At 39.7% G+C, this 16,890-nt stretch overlaps 1 protein-coding gene across 1 annotated transcript in view; it reads right to left on the bottom strand.

The window, feature by feature from the left end:
* Nucleotides 1-16,856, bottom strand: part of ANOS1 (anosmin 1) — a 134,581-nt gene extending 117,725 nt beyond the window's left edge. Inside the window, exon 1 of the mRNA XM_042038100.1 lies at nucleotides 16,502-16,856. Within this exon, the coding sequence (XP_041894034.1) occupies nucleotides 16,502-16,687 (186 nt within the window). The 5' untranslated portion in view covers nucleotides 16,688-16,856. The remainder of the gene's footprint in view (nucleotides 1-16,501) is intronic.
* Between the last annotated feature and the right edge of the window lie 34 nt (nucleotides 16,857-16,890).

Genomic DNA, 16,890 nt, shown 5'->3' with positions numbered 1-16,890 from the left:
AGCCAGCCCATGCTGAGACTGACAGCACAAGACTGTGCTTTAAGGTGTATAATAACATCATTCCTGATGATTCCTGATGTATAAGTAATGTCCTTAGACTTTAGTCTAGCTAGCAAAAGCACAGAGCAAAATTTCAACACAAAAACCAAATAAAGATCACCCAAACCAGAAAAAACAACAAAGTATATAAAACCTACCAGAACAAAACAAAAACAGCAACAGAAAAATACTGCATAGAACTCTAACATGAGAAAAGGTAGGAGAACAAACAGCACTTAGCACATATTAGTCACACTGTTTAATATATTACCATCAGATAACTTTATGACTGTGTTATATAAACACATGTAGAAATTCAGCATTAAGCTTAACCATGTACATATATTTCCTCTGCCGTCTTATAACTAAATGCAACTCTTTAAAAAAAAAAAAAATAGAAAAACCACACACCAAGCAACAGTATCCTGAAAAAGAAGGTGAAAGAAAGAACACATTTTGGAACAAACACCCGAAGTTCTTCTGTTACTGTAAGTAGCCACTGTTATTCTTCACAACTAAATCAAATGTACAATCCCTTTAGAGGAAGCCATTTCTATACCACGGATGTTTAAACTGTAGAAAAGTCAATGCTGGTTACTGGTTAACCCTAAGTAATTAAGTTAAAGAGATGACTGAATGTAAGAAATACTTACAAAACAGATGAGCCTAAAAATTCATCCTCTGACATAACTGCAGGTTGAAAATATAACCCAAAATTAAATTATCATGGGTCACAGTGTGACTCACACTGCCATCTAATTTTAAACATCTGGGTTTAACACCAGAAAATGGATATCAAAAAAATTTTTAGATAGTCAGGTTTTCTTGTCGATTTATGCTGACATTGCCATTATCTGTAATGTGCTAGCTCCTATCACAATGATATGGTGGGTCCTCTTGTAGATGAATGGCTACAAATAGAACTATATTGACCTAAACCTTGCACTGATATTTCCCAAACAGTTCATGCAATGTCGTCTTCAAACTTCATTGCTATTACAGCCAAAATATTAAAAGCCACAACTTCACATGCACCAAAAACAGGAAAAAAAAATTTTAGACCAAAAAAATTAAAGAAGAAATAAAGCAAAATCAGCAACTATCACCTAAATTTTGAGACACAACAGTATTTGTTCTCTGGCTGTCATCATTAGTAGGCTCCTAGAAAGACAATCATCGAAACCCAAAGGCCATTACCAATGAAACAGCAAAGGTCAGTAGTTTTGAAAATAGACTATGTATTGCTTGGATTAAATTTGCATCTCTAAGTATGGGACACCTTTCCTCTTTTTAGAGCACTGTCTTCTCAAATGCACAAAAAACTACTAGATAAACACTAGCTGTAAAAACAAATGAGCCACAGGAATCCTTGTGTCTCACCACACTTGTGAGTTATGACTGCCTTCTTGTGGTTTCACAGACTTCACTCTTACCACTTCTAAGACTGACCTCAACTGAGGTCTTATTCTATTTAGCAGAAGTTTTTACCAATCTGTAAAAGAACCCAGATGAAATAGCTTCACTTCTCCATGCAACAGGAGGAATTAAATACACTGACACTAACTTGAAGATATTAAAGTTATATATTGAATCTCAAAGTATATTTGGGCCAAATTTTGAACACATTTTTAGGGATTAAGTAATCCAGTTGAAGTGAACAGAAACTAGTCTAATAGCATTAATATGGGAAGCAAAAGATATCATGTCAACTACTTGTTTGTAAGCACTATTTCAAAATCCCCACCCTTTCAAAATGCTAATGCACCTATTCTGTTGTGTCATAAAGTAGATTTGCTATACATATGAAATAATGAGATAATAAAAGTATGTGCTGGCTCAAGGATGTGACAGAAGTGTAGCCCTGAGAAATTAACACCAAAAGAACAAAATGCACTCTAAAAATGTAATGCTTATCTATGCAAAATACAATATAAATGTAGACATCTATGACCTACTTTGTATTTGAAAAAAAAATACAACCGGTTCACAATATACGGTAGGATTCAATGTTTCAGAAATGCTTGCATGCTGATTTGATTTTATGACTGAAAAGTATAGCCCATATTATTGTTCCATGTAATTATAAGATTACTGGTTAGTTGGGTGACTCTCAACACCATGTGATGTGGTCTGTTTCTCACAGGCTGCATTTGCCTCCACTGCCTACCAACAGATCATTCCAGAATCAGCTACAAAATCCCTAGGAAGTCATGTGGACCACAGAAACACATCTATTGAGTGAAAAAATGGGTTGTGATGGGCTTGATGCCTGCATTACACATATTCCAACTTTCTCTTTTCCTTCAGCCAATTCTAGTCTGGTTCCATGGACACAATGCCCATTAGTTGCTAAAGCACATTAGATACCCCTGGATTATCTCTCCCAGTTACGTTAATCCAGAAGAAGTCCATTGCATGAACTCTCAGACTGGTCCATGATGTGAAAGAAAATGTGACCATGATACTTAAGAGACTCACTCCCAAAGCAAACTCTGATCCACATTAAAACACTAATGTGTAGATGCACCTCAGACATTTCTAACATCTCCCAGACACACAAGAGTAGTAATTCAGTGCTTCCTATGAGACTAAATTTTCCTCAAAAGCCACACTGTTTCAGGGCCAGTCAGGGCAGCGTTCCTTTCTGTACTTGCAAAATGCTTAAGGTTCTGCTGTTTCACATCCTTAAGAAGCTAACCACACACACACAAAGAATATCAATGACACGTTTTTATATCATCTAAAATGTCCATTATAAATAGTCTAACCATAAACTGCACAAACAGGGGATATTCCATGCTGCGTTGTCATGGAGTAATTTCTGATTACAAAAACTGCTAAATGCACTGTATTGTACTACATACCAGTCATGTGAGGGTTTACTGCATGTTCTCCTATTCTGTTCTGGTATGTCTGAGAGGGACATCATTATATACTACATGTGTAACTTTGGCAAGATTATGGATACACACCTGTCCTTCAAACGTAGCAGCTCTTCAGTAGCCATGTTACTACGACTCAGAGTCGGGTACCATCAAATTATATGCTCACACTCTTGGGTTTAACATACTACTTATTTACAATATAATTGCACAAAATTCACATGACAAATTTCAGGAATGCACTTCCTTTCTCCTTGGCATGTGTTACTAGTTTACAAGATACTAAGTATTTCAAGCCACAGTAGCAGCCATATCCCCACAAGCTAATGGATACATATATTTTCATTTCCCCTTTAAAGAAAAGAAAAACAATGAAAATACAAATTCCACGCAGCACCTTTCTCAATAGAAAATATTTGCAACAAGTATCTCCTTATTCCTATTGTCTTGATGTATTATCATAAAATTTTTCCTCTTTGAAGGCAATAAGCTCAATAAACATCATTGCCAACATGAATACTATGTTTCTTTTAATATTTTATCTCTTAATATCTTTTAAAAATTTTAAATATTAAAAATATTTAAATATTTTTAAAGCATGTAGTAAAGTATAATCTCAGCATTAAAACCTAGCACAAATAACAATCCTACAGATGAAATATGCAGTCAAAATTTGACCACAATTATTCCTTGGTAACTCCAGAGACCTACTGATATTTGTAACATTTTCTATACAAAAATAATGTTTTGGAGGAATTATTGAAGTGCATAGCAAAGCTCTCAAAAGTAAAAAGTGTAGAAATTAACACAGTCCTTGGAGTTCTAACAGTTGTATAAACAGTCTTTGGGGATATTTTTTTTTTCCCCGTTTTCCACAGAAGACCTGTCTCAGTGAGTGAAGTGCACCTCACCAGACTTGGGATTTCCTAGAAACATTTGCAAAAGGGTTGTGGCCATTCAGAAATTAGAGATTTTTTCAAATAAAAATTATCCTTGTACTTAAACAGAACAGCCTATCTGCAATCTGAACCAAAACCAACACAATATTGTTAGAAGCCACACACACACAAAAAAAGTCTTTCACTGCAACAGTTGAAGCAGCATTTCAGAAAGAAATCTTATTTCCCAGATATATTTTAATTATTAATCTTTCCATACATCTGCCTTCATTGTAGATGTTGCAGAGAGACAGAAAAGATGTAATGGGTGCAGTTTAATTGTTTCATCTCTAAAGCTCAACTCAACAAAAATTGTATCAGCCAGCTTAACACTCTTCTCTCCACTGCTCCTATTTTTTAGTCCTTGGCCAGACCCTTCCCAATCCAGCTCTCACTTCTGCAGAAGGCCAACACACAGGGCTGCCAAATTAAGCCTGTCATAAAAACTAGGAGATGCCAGTTGCATCTGCTCAGATACCACACATCACATCACTTACTGAATGTCCTTCTCCCAGTTGTGTCATGCAAGCAGAGGAAGCCATGATGCCCTTCTCCAGACCAGTCAGTGCTGTCATCTTTCTCCAGTTCCCAGACCTGTAAACCCTGCTGGTGTTTGTGTGCAGACCACATTTTTATTCCTATGCTACTTTAAGGAATGGTAATAGCCCCCACAACAGCAGAAGTTGCAATGACATTGTGTTGACAATGGATGAAAAACAGGCAGCAAGGGAAGGAGCACATTGAAGGGTGGGTGATTCTTTCCCTTTCCACTTGAAATTTAACACACCTGCCCTAGCTGGAACCCTTTAGCCCTGCAATGCTGACAATATATTCCTGAGAGAAGTAGCCTTTTAATGTAAGTTACAATGGATTCTTCCAGTTTTCTTAGGGGCTTTTTCCAGTTTAAGAACTGTAGGCTTCAAGAAATGTATATTCCATGGGACAATTGCTGCGGTGTCCTAGACCACCTTGCAAGCAACCTAAGACTGTGAAAGGATAGATGAGAGAGAGAGAAGAAATCAACATTAAATTCTATTGAGAACAATATACTAAAATTAGTCATGCAATTCAAGATACAGGGGTACTAACTTGATCTTTCTACAGTGACAATCTTCAATAGAAGATTTATGTTGCTTCATCACACTGGCATAAAATTTCCCACAAACATAAAAGCACTTCATATGCCAGGTTTTTGGAATACAGTCTTACAACTAACTTATGAAGACATACCATAAAAGGAAAATAAATCTCTCTTCAAGGCAGGACTGAAGCATTTGTCATTAAGACATCTGGTTACCAGAGATATAGCTGTTATGCAGAACAATCATTTGCTGACAGGTCCATCATGTTTCAGACCTTTCTGGCATCAGGTAAAAGAGTTAAAAATTACATCAGGTTAATTTGCATTGAAGTTACTGAAAGGCTTGTAACATGAGAGATGTCAAAGCACAGCCTAAGTCCCTACCCAAGCCACAGAATTGTAAAGCCTCCAGTTAATGTAAACAACTGGATATGGAATTTCACAGAATTCCACTGCAAGGACCACACCGTTTCTGAAGCTTTTATATCTTTAATCTAAGTCAACAGCCAAAAAAGAAAATCATTATAATATATATCCTTAAGCTCATAAAATGTGGACAACTGCAGTTAATACCACTTGTCAATAACTTGTACTATCAGCAGGCATTTTATATTAAGATTTTGTTTCTCTTTCCTGAATCATCTTTTTTTGCAGAACTGACAAATATTTCAGTTGTTTCCTCTTTGGAAAGTCTCTGATACTGGTGGTATGCTCCAGGAAGTCTATCCTAATTATAAAGTTTCCTTCCATTTTACTAGCTTTCTCACCTGTGTAAAGCAAGTAAGAAAGAAAGACAGTGAAGGGGGTTCTGGTACTACAAGTAGATTGATAATATTCAAGTTTCTTTTTCATTGGACTGAGGAGCTCTGCTCAATTTACTTTCTCAGTGGGAAGTTCATGGGTGAGAACAAGTTAACTGAGGCTCGATCTATACCAGATGGATCTACTAGGTATGACTAAGCATCTTAGAGGCATAAAAATTTGACATCTGCTCCTATTATTAAGAGAATAAGCCAAGCCTGTTGATGAAACTTACAGGGCTACTTTGAAATCCCTGAGGGCACCTGGATACATGGAGTAACAATCAGAAACTGGGCAATATCTCATGTTTTAAAAAAATGTCTAGCTCTGGTTACATTAAATTGCTTCTACCTTCCCATGTCATCTGAAAGACTCTCTTCTAAAAATATTTAAAGATGCTTTACATCTAGTATATAACTGGCAATTCAGTTTTACTTTGTCCTAATGGCATAGTATAATTTACTACCACTCTGAATTGTAAAGAAAGATGTCATGATACAATAAGATGGTATTTAACAAATTCAAGTTAATCATCTTGAACAGCATACTGAGAACTTTCTTGTTTTTATCTATAAACTCTAAACAGATATTTCTAGCATATTTTCACTGCCTAAGCTTATTTCCACTACTATCAAGTGTAGGGATATCAGACTGAGGCCAGAAACAAAAGTTCCAGAAAAATCGTATCTTAAACTATTAGTTATATAAATGGAAGAATCAATGAGTATCAATCAGAAGTCTGAAAGGTCTCCAGCTAAAGAAAGCAACATGAGCTTACCCTACATTAATTTGTGAAGCTCTTCAGTCTTTAAAACTAACCGAGTCATGTTTTCTATTCCAAAACAAAGGCAGCCAGCATATCCTTTAGGAAACTGTTAATGTTCACTCTTTTCTACAATTTGGAAAACAGCTGAGGTTAAGTTTAACTTTCAAGTTTATTTCACACTGCTGCTCTTTTTTCTGCATAGGTAAAGAACAGTCTTGAATGCAGGAAGAAGACTTGAAATAATTATTGTTGGCTGTTGCACATTAATTGTCACTGAAAACTTTGGTTTCAGTGCTGTCCAGGGCTCAAACATGTGTGTGAATCTATGAATAAACTAATCTTTTACAAGATTAACTAATATGCCTCACGTGCAGCATGTGTGCATTCCTACTCCACTTGGTCATTGAGGATCCACTGGACAGAAAACCCAAGAAACTTACCAAAAGCCTACTGTCTTTCACATCGTTTATTCAACTTTTTTAACTCAAAGAAAATATCCAACAATAAGCCCCTAGCTTCAAAAAGCTACATCTTCTTTCCTTATTTATTCTGACAAACATGTCCCGTAGCTGCTACTAAGTACTATATGAAGTGACACACTCTTCATTAATTGGATTATTTTTACCTCTTTGTGTCAGTTTGTCTAATCCCAAATGTTTCTTCTAATACTGCATATCCAGACTGACCAATGTTTGGCTAATTCTTGATCTCAGTTCATAGTTGCATAGAAAGAAATCCCAAAACAGAAGAAAGCCTCAAGCTCTTTTAGTTCCAGTTCCCTTCCCAAAATTGTTAGGTACAAATTAAATGCCAACATACTATACACTCTTTGTAACTAATTAAAATGGGTGCAGATAATGGTGTGATTCATTATTGTCTAGCTGTAGTTACACAGTAACATGATTTTATTGTTGTCAAAAGAGCTACAACCATCACCTACCCGAAAAAGGAAAAAAAAAAAAAAAAAAGCCACACTATTGAAATAATTTGTATATAGGGATACAAATTCTGGGGAAGAAAATGACAAATAGTCACTGTATTAGTGATCATCACAATAATACATTGTTATCACCCCTTCCTCACTATTTGCTGCTTCACATATCTGTTCAGCCATGTGCTAAATTCAAAGGAAACCCAAAGCCTCAGAGCACTGAGGTCAAAAAATGAATTTGTAGTGTCTAGGTCCAAAATTGTCCTGAGGCCTGACTGAAATGTTCCAGTCATTAGCAGTTAAAAAGCATGATCAGTTAAATACAAATGATGTATTGCCCTATGCTCATGGCCTAAATCACTAGCTGAAAAATCACATTCATGTACATGAACTGAGATTGCTTTTCTTTTTTTTCTAAATATAAATTACTGTAAAGATAACTTCCCTAAAGAGTAATCCATTAAAAAAATACAAACAGAACTATGCTTCTAAATTCTCATAAGAATGGCAAGGAAGGTTGAACCATGTTTGCACTAGACTAAATGAGTACATTATTCTCATCCAATCTTCACCATCAGCCTCAATTTCTGACTGTCCGAACAGAAGACATTTGCTCCGAAGCAATCCTACTTCCCTCACATTATCTTATTACAGGATCCTTGACAGCTAGATTGCAGCCCTCACATGCAGAAAAACCAGGCTTCACTACCTTGGCCAGGTTTGCAGCTTCAGCTGTGACCACTTGAGGAATTACAGTGGCAGCAGTTTGTCCAAGTTCTGACGTGAATGACAGTGTCAGCTAGAACTTTGGTGTGAATTTTCATAGAGGCTTTTCCTGTAACTGACCTCTTCAATGAAGGCAAAGGGTTTTCAAAACATTTTTACTATGTTACAAACAAGAAAAATTAAAAATTTTAAACCAAGTAAAACTTCAAGCAGCTGAGAAAGAACAGAAAAAATATTCACAAGAAACAGTTACAAACAACTCTTCCTACAGATCCATTACATCTGTTCTCTTTTTCCATAACTCCTTAATTTCAATTAGTTGTGTCACAGGAAATTTTAAAGTGCCCTCTACTCCCACATAATTTCTCCTTCCAGCATTGTGAGCCTGCTAGAGGTCACCTATCTCCACCTTTCTCCATTCTGAGACTGTCTCTTTTCTTGCTTCTCCTACAAGTTCTGAAGACATGTGCTCCTCAGGAATCTCAGCTGCTTGCCAGGGGAGTCATGTCCTTTGCGAGCTTGAGACAAGTCTCTTTTTCTTTAAAGGAATGTAATTACATATGTACATATTACATATGAACATAACTTTGATGTCATATCTCTTTGACAGTCTAGAGAGACACATTGGCGAAAATGTTGTTCACAGAAGACAACAGAAATTCGATTAAAATTTCGGAATGGGGTTGTTCCCCAAATCTGGAAATATCTGATATTCTTTTCAGCGGATGGAAAGAATATGTGATTCTTTTTAATCAGAGATGAAAGGAACAGCACTCTACTTTCAAGTTTAAAGGGTCCACTTACCTTTCAACCCCCCCAGTTCTCCATCTCTGTGTCCTGTGACCCCTTGGTCATTAAAAGACTGAAAAACGGATACAACTGGAGCTGGGACACCAAGTTCACAGCACTCTGTTGATAAAGGCTGCATGGACCTAGTGTTCATACATGGACCTGATCCAGCTGAAATCAACAGAAGGCTTTTCACGGACTTCAAAGGTTTTTGAAATATAAGGCCTTATAAGGCTCAGCTGTGGGAAAGATCAAAAAATGAAGATTCTTGGTGTAAACTCCTAGGAAAGTGCTTTTTTAGTGCAAGGTTTACACTTGCTAGGCACCAACAATATTAATACAGATGTGTCTGTCTTCTGTAGGATGTTCCTGATACTCGGTCATTAATCCTATTTTCAACCTTTAAAAATATGGATGCTACATTACAGCACTTTCTTTTTCTGTTTACAAAAGTTGGCTATGTACTCAAATCCAGCTAGTCAGAGAGAGCAAAAATTCACATAGGATGGCCAGTGGAGATGCAGGGGGGCTTGTTTGTAAACACACGAATTCAGCACTCAATTTTAAGAAGTTGCCCTTTACAAAATGACAAATAATGAGCATCTGGAAAATCAGTCTGCTTTTCAAGATGTCTCAGAAATGTAATGTTTTGGAATTTTTTTTCCTCATACAACACTTACTAAATCAAATACATTTAAATAAAGTTCAGAGCACTAGTTAATCACAGAGACAACCCATATTCAGACAACAAATAATGCTTTAATAATAGTTTTAATATGAAAACTACCCATCTGAAAAACCTTTTGCTCTATATTAAGTGGCTATATCTTCCAATGGAAAAAGATTTAAATTTTAGAACTGACAGCGTTTCTCTTTCAGAAGTTTTCTAATGCTTTACAAAAGCAGTATCTCCTCCTCCTCACCAACATGACTGTGGCATTAAAACTGTTCTTTGCCAATATTTTCTATACATAAAATGTGTGTCTCAAAACCTATTAGTAACATTCCTGTTGGGTTTATTGCACCTGGTATCCAGCACATTTACCAAATTAACAGCAATTTTAATTTGACAAACACAAGCATAAAGAAATTTTTTTATTAATATGTAAGAATACACAAGTAAATATGAGAAAAATATCTTGGCAACTCCTATTGCTCAGTACAATTGTTCGCCATTCACTTACATTTTCATGCAGTTCATTTGATTTGCATTTAAACTTATACTTGAGACGCAGACAAGTATTTTAATTTAGGAAAGCAATGGGCAAGTTTAAGGTCCCAAGTCTGAGTCATCAAAACTACTAGAAACCAATGACCAGGCTGTGTAAACCCCTGCACTCATATCAACTATGCAAGCATTCACTGAGGCCAAAGAGATTTGAGCCTGGCTATGAAAAAGTTAATATAACCACCACTGAAATCAGGGAGGTTCATACCAGACCAGGTTACAACAGCAAGGACTAACTATGGCTCAACTACACAATATGGTGAACGATGCAGCTGTTTTCACTAGATGCAACCATTGCTATTCAAAACCTTTCATTTTCACAGTTTTTACCTAAGATTCTGTTAGATCTGTGCACCTTTTGTTCACAACTGTAGATCTCGATAATAAGAGCACACCAAATGCCAGAATAATTATCCAGATCAAATGCCATAAGAACATTAAAAACAGGAGAATAATTGGGACTTTTAACGAGTTTTGAGAAAAACAAAGTAATGACAAATGCTACAATTTGTCTGTGGAAATAAATTAACAGCAGTGTGCTTTACAAGACAGAATATTAAAGCCAGAAGTATTTAACACAAGGGCTATTTTTGGAAAGGAGATGAGTACTGAAATGACAACAAAAGCAGGTAGCACACATCCTCACATTTAGAAAAGGTTGTGAACACGTCCCAAGAGATCTAAGCAAACTCAGTGCCTGGGCAGCCTGTCCCCTGGAACTGAAACATTCTGGGAATAACACACTACATATCTACTGCCCACATCTCATTACAAAAGTGCCACATACCTTTTCAAAAAATTTTTTCAAAAGATTTTATGAAAAACAATTTACAGTTTCAGAATTAATCGAGACAGTTACAATAAATAGTTTCTTCATTATTTTCAGCTTCTCTACAGCAGAGCACATGCACCTTAGACTTTGGACTGGCCACCACTTTCCCAGCTGGGACCCATTGCAGATTATTGCAGGTGCAGTCACTTTAGAGTTACAGGCAATTTGAAGGCAGATGTGCTGGCATTTAGACAACTAGCTTCCTGACTTGTAGGTGAAATCTGGTATTGCTTATCTAGAGGTAATCACTTGCACATTATTTGCTTGCAGATATAAAATCTGAGAACCTTTTATTACTGACTTAAAAGAATTGCCTGTTTTTCTTCAAAAGCTTCAGTTGTCCTGACAGGCAACAATCCTTCTACAACAGTAAAAACAACCTCCTACCACCATATAGTTATCAGTCATTCAATATAACAAACTTTTAAGGCCTTACTCTTCCCTTTTACAACTACTAAACATTATGCAACATATGGCTCTATTAGCTTAAAACAATATTTTTCCATACTTTCAAAAACAATTTTGAGTTAGCCTTGGCTCATCTAGCTTAGTACTAATTCCTAAGTACTAAATCACAGTATATTACTATTAGATTTACACTAAATCACATTTACAAGAGGAAATTTCTCTCTAATTTCCTTTCATATATCACAAAACTGGCTTAGCACTTGAGGGATGTCTATGTTGTACCAAAATTTTAGCTACAATTCATCCAATTCTTAAATAAGTCAACATGACCACAGAACCCCTATGTGACCAAGGTCATCCACAATGTTGCCTGTATGTTTCTAAACAGTGCCCATTTTAACAGGTTTAAACAATCTCCCATGAGCCTGCTTACACAGCAATCACAATTCTGGGTCACACAACATATATACATCTCCATGTGCCTGAACTTCTCCCTGAAGGACAAAGAAATGAACTTGCTAGGATTCAATTTACTTCTGAAGATTACCCCCTCAAAAAAATTAAAAACTACAGTGAGATGTACCGATATATAAAAGGATGGAAAAAATGTGATTTGATTTATCATTAGCATTTGGATTTTAATGCACTGACAATCATAAATGGACATATATGAACTTATGTAAGAAAATCTAAATCATGAAAATTAATTTAGAAGTGAGCAACAATATTTAGCAGGCATATATCTTTAAAATGTAGCCAATCTCTGTTCTAGGCACTCCTCCACCCCTGGAGCACTAGGTCCAGGATTGGGCTCCCCATTACATGGAGAGACATGGACTTAGTGGAGCGAGTCCAGAAAAGGGATACAAGTTATCTCTGACACGAGAAGAGGCTAAGAGAACTGGGAATGTTTAGTCTGGAATAGAAAAGCCTCAAAGGGTTCTCATCAATGTTTTTAAGTACCTGATGGGAGAGAGTAAAGGAGATGAACCCAGACTCTCCTCAGTGAAGCCCAGCACAGGACAAGAGGCGATAGCCAAATTTGAAACATGGGGAACTTCATGTGGCCATGAGAAAACACCTTTTTTGTTACTGTGAGGGTGGTTAAACACTAGAACAAGTTGTCAGGAGGTGTTGTTCAGCCACAGCTACTGTCACTCCGTGAGCATATGGCTGTGACCTCTCCAGTGACTCCACACAAACACAGGCAATTTTAGAGGCAACTACCCCAGATTTTTAGGGCACGTTCTACGACCCTCTCAGCTTTTGACCCAGTAAATAAGACTGACCATTCCTCTGTCTTAAATAAATTACCAAGTTGCACATATTAAGCAGGAAGACACTTGAGAGGTCTGTAACAGATGCCACCTAAGACAAAGATCAACAAGTTCACAGGTCAAAGCAAAAAGTTTGCTTTCCATAATATTTTTATGCTGTACCTTTAGCCTAAGTAGTTACATTGATGTTCAAGCTCTTACTCACAAAGAAAATTTTAATCACGCCAATTTTAAAACATGGCTCAGATGGCTGGCAACAGAGATTAAAATCCAAACTGTTTTTTCACTCAACTTGAAAACAAAACAGTAAAGGTCACTGCTATGCCTGCTCCCCAAAAACAAAAGGAGTCATCCACAACTAATATCACAGATGGGAAAGGCTACACCCCCAGATAGCAATGGAAAGAATTTATTCTCACTCTACTAAAACAGGCAGGTTATGCAGAAAAGCCCTAGCAAAGCTAGATGAGCATTCAGGACTCTCATCCAGCTAGATGTATGAAAACAAAAACTTCTGCAGTAACTGATCTCATCTTCATGAGGGTTTTACCTACTGTACTAAATTACTATAAAACTAGCTTCACAAAAAAACTTTGAATACATCAAATTAGAATTTGTACCTTTCTCCTGAAGATAAATTAAAATACTGAGGCAGAAACTGCCTAAATAAAAAAATGCTGACGGAAAGAATATGTTGGAGTCCCTTCATTTAAGGAATAAATATAATTCTCTACTGTGGATGAGTATGTAATTAATAAGTTGTTATACAAAAGAAGAATCCATTATGACCCTTTCTGCTTACATTCTTTTGTTTGATTGCTTAGGATGAAGGGACTTTGTGCTAGCATGCTCTCTGTGAAAGTTCATGGCCTGTAGACAGGCCACAGATATAAAACATATATATTTCATTGGGTGTAAGACCCATGTGGTGCATAACTCTCACATATCCTTTGGTGTAACCTCTTTACGGAACTTCCCAACACTACCAGAACTAGAAAACTGCCCCGGCCATGGGGATATTATATGAATAACCAGGCATCCATGCCCCTTCAACAAGCATTCTGAAGATCAAAGATTTTTGATTTAGGTGACCAATTCTTCTTCTAGCCCACATCAATAGTCTACATGGGGGAAAAAAAGTTTATTATTTGACCTATGCTTCAGTTAAAATAATTTCCTGCTGACAATGTATCTTTAAAATAGGCTTAGAAATGCTTCCCAGTGTAAATTAACAAACAGGATTTTTAAAAATAATACCTCTCTTGAACCTTTCAAAAATAAGGACAGTAAAGAAAAATGGGTGAAAATTCTCTGTGAGGGGGGAAAATGAATTAAAATCTCTTGTGAACATTTGGAAGTTGCAAAAATATTAGTTGCCATTCAAACAAGAGCCAGAAGGTATAGAATTAACCCAGACTTGCTATTCATACTACCTCATTATCTTTAAAAAGTTGCTAGTAATGCGATTTTAGTACCATAAACTATGTGAAATTAAGTCTCTCTGAAGTTTTGGGGATGTCATCTCTTGCAAAGCATCCAGCTACTGTCTTCCTTATCCCCACCACTCAGGCGGTATCTAAAACAAGGCTGAGAAATGAGTGGGTCAGTCTTCTTTCAGTTCTTGCCTAACTGGGAGACACTAGAGTTCCTTCCTGCTCTGATTGGGAAGAGCTAGTGTTTAGTTTGCTTCAAAGGTTGAATCAGATTACAAGATAAGTGGGCATCTGAAATGAAAAGAACTCCAGAAATTGCTACCAGTTGAGATGAAAAGGGGAGGAGAATGGCTAAAAGGAGGGAGCAGATAAAGGAATGGAAGGATCATCATGCCCTTTTAGCCCACATGGAATAATCTGGCTCAAACCTGCACATCCTACACTCCACTGTGTCTTATTAGTCTCCTGTGAGAACACTAGATGTTTGATGTACTTTAAAACTCTCCTCCTTTTCCTCATTATAAGACAATGGAGAGCTTAACTTTTATAAACGAGAGCACTTTATCTTCCATTACAGTTGTTTCATGTCTAGCAGAAGTTTAATCCCTAGTAATTTAGATAAATTATCACGTGCTTTAGCAGGTTGGGGTTAAAACTCTGAGATTTTCAACTGATTACAAAAAACCAGCCAGTTATCAAGTCCTAACTGAGTAATTCCTCGCTTATTTCATTCTAGCTAATTAAAATGTAATCACGATTGTTTGGCAGTGTGCATTCTGCCAGCAGTTTTACGTTGAAAAAAGAAATCTTGCCAAGAAAACACACAAAAAAGAAAAAAAAGCCTTTCACTATTAATTGGCTTAATCTAAACTGCCTCTTTAGCCACTGAAAACTGTAAAACAAGTAAGTTACAACCGCTTGACAACACAATAAAAAGTACTAACCCCTCTCCGGGACAATGAACTATTTTAATGGGTATCCTCCTTTCAGGCCATCCCGTGATGCACGGACCACGCTGACAGCGAGCGCTCCACCGCCCCCGGCCGAGCCCCGCGGGGCAGCGGCCAGGACAGGGCAGGGCAGCCCCTTCTCCAGCCGCCTCGCGTCGCAAGCCCGCTCTCCCAAACCCAGTTGCGGGCACCCAACCAACTTCCTGCTGCCCTTACGACGCACACACTCAGCTCTCCTTTAACACTGACTCTTTCTTTTTTTTTTTTTTTTTTTTTTTTTTTTTTAATCGGGTTATCCTTAAATACCTCTGAAACCTGCCTTTTGTGCCAACACCTTTGCCCCGAACGCAACTCCACCCAAAGCACTTGCCCGGGCGTTCCCGGTTTCTCACCGACCGGCAAGCCCGGGGTGAGCAAGCGATGCGTTCCCGGCGCGCCGCGGAGATGTGCCACCCTGAAGGGCCGAGGTGGCTCCCTTCACACCGAGCTGGCCAGCCCTTTCCCAGATGGGCTGGGGCACTGGGGAGGGAGAACGGCTTGCAGTTCGTAATGGTTTCCATCATTTGGCTGAAGTCGCCTCGGTTTAATATTTGCGCAGTGAAGAACAGGTGGGGAAAGGAAAAGGTGCGGTGTAACTAGAAGAGGGAAAAGGACGCACTGCTCTTGCACTAGCTCCGCACTGCTTCCAGCTTTCATTTTAAGCCTCGCAGGTCTCCCGCCACTTCAATTCCATTTCTCCCCACCTTATCCCTATTTGTCCACTCCCGTTAGCCAGAAATGTGCCTCTCTGTCCCAGGAAAAAAGTGTTACCCTCACCTTCCAGGAGGTCGGAACTAAGTATTATACGTTCATGATTATCGCTCTTAAAAAACGGGCTCAAACTTTCCCACCAGGCTGGGGAAGTGAACCACCTGCGGGGGGCCTGGCGCACCGGCGCGCAGGCAGGCGGAGCCCCGCGGGATCGCCGCCGCACCGCCCGTCGCTCGGCAGGACGAGCGCGCCGCCGGCCCGGGAGCACCGTGCCGCGCCCGCCCCGCCGCCCCGGACACCACCGGCGGCAGTGGCCGGGACCTGTCCCGCCGTGCCAGAGGCAGCGGCCGGGAGCGCCGGGCACCTGCGAGGAGCCAGGGCAGAGCGGTGCCCCCGCCTCGCCCCGCCGGGGCACGGCGTGCCAGGAGCCCCACGATCCGCCAGGCGGGGAGCCCGGCCGGCACCCGCAGGCACCGGCGGGGCTCGGAACTGCCGCGGGGCCGTACCCACCTGTCCGGCGCCTCCAGGTGCCGGCCATCCCCTGGGAATGCGGCCCCCAAGTTCGCCAAGAGGCGCCGCGGCCCCGGCCGTCCTTTCCGCCCGCGCCCCGGGGGATACCCGCTCTCCGGACGGCGGCAGCGGGGCTCCCTGCGCGGCGCCATGCCCCTACCTGGAAATGCTTGAAGAAGGCGGAGATGCGGGTAATCTGGAGGCTCAGGCACCTGGAGGTGCATCTGGCGGTGGCGAAAGCCTCGTCCTGCCTTCGGGCGGCGGCCCCTGGCCCGTCGGGGCTGCCGCAGGCGGCCGTCACCCAGAGGAGCAGGGCGAGGGACACGCCGGGCGCCCTCCGCACCATCGCTCTGCGGGAGAGGAGGGCAGAGGGGCGGCCGGGCGGCGCGTGGGGGCTGCAGGCGCCGGTGTAAGCTCGCTCCCGCTCGGCGGGCTGGTGCCGGGCTGCGCCGGGGACGGACACCTCCGCGCCGCAGAAACTACACAAGAAAGTTCAATCATTCAACTCCCCTCACCCCCGTCCTCCCGCCCCGGCCCACAGCCCTCCCA

Source organism: Corvus kubaryi, unplaced genomic scaffold (genome assembly GCF_017639235.1).
Source record: "Corvus kubaryi isolate FWS band 111438036 unplaced genomic scaffold, C.kubaryi_AGA036_p1.0 133, whole genome shotgun sequence".
Classification (NCBI taxonomy): domain Eukaryota; kingdom Metazoa; phylum Chordata; class Aves; order Passeriformes; family Corvidae; genus Corvus; species Corvus kubaryi.
The sequence above is the reverse complement of the archived record's forward strand: the minus strand, read 5'-3'. Positions and strand labels throughout refer to the sequence as shown.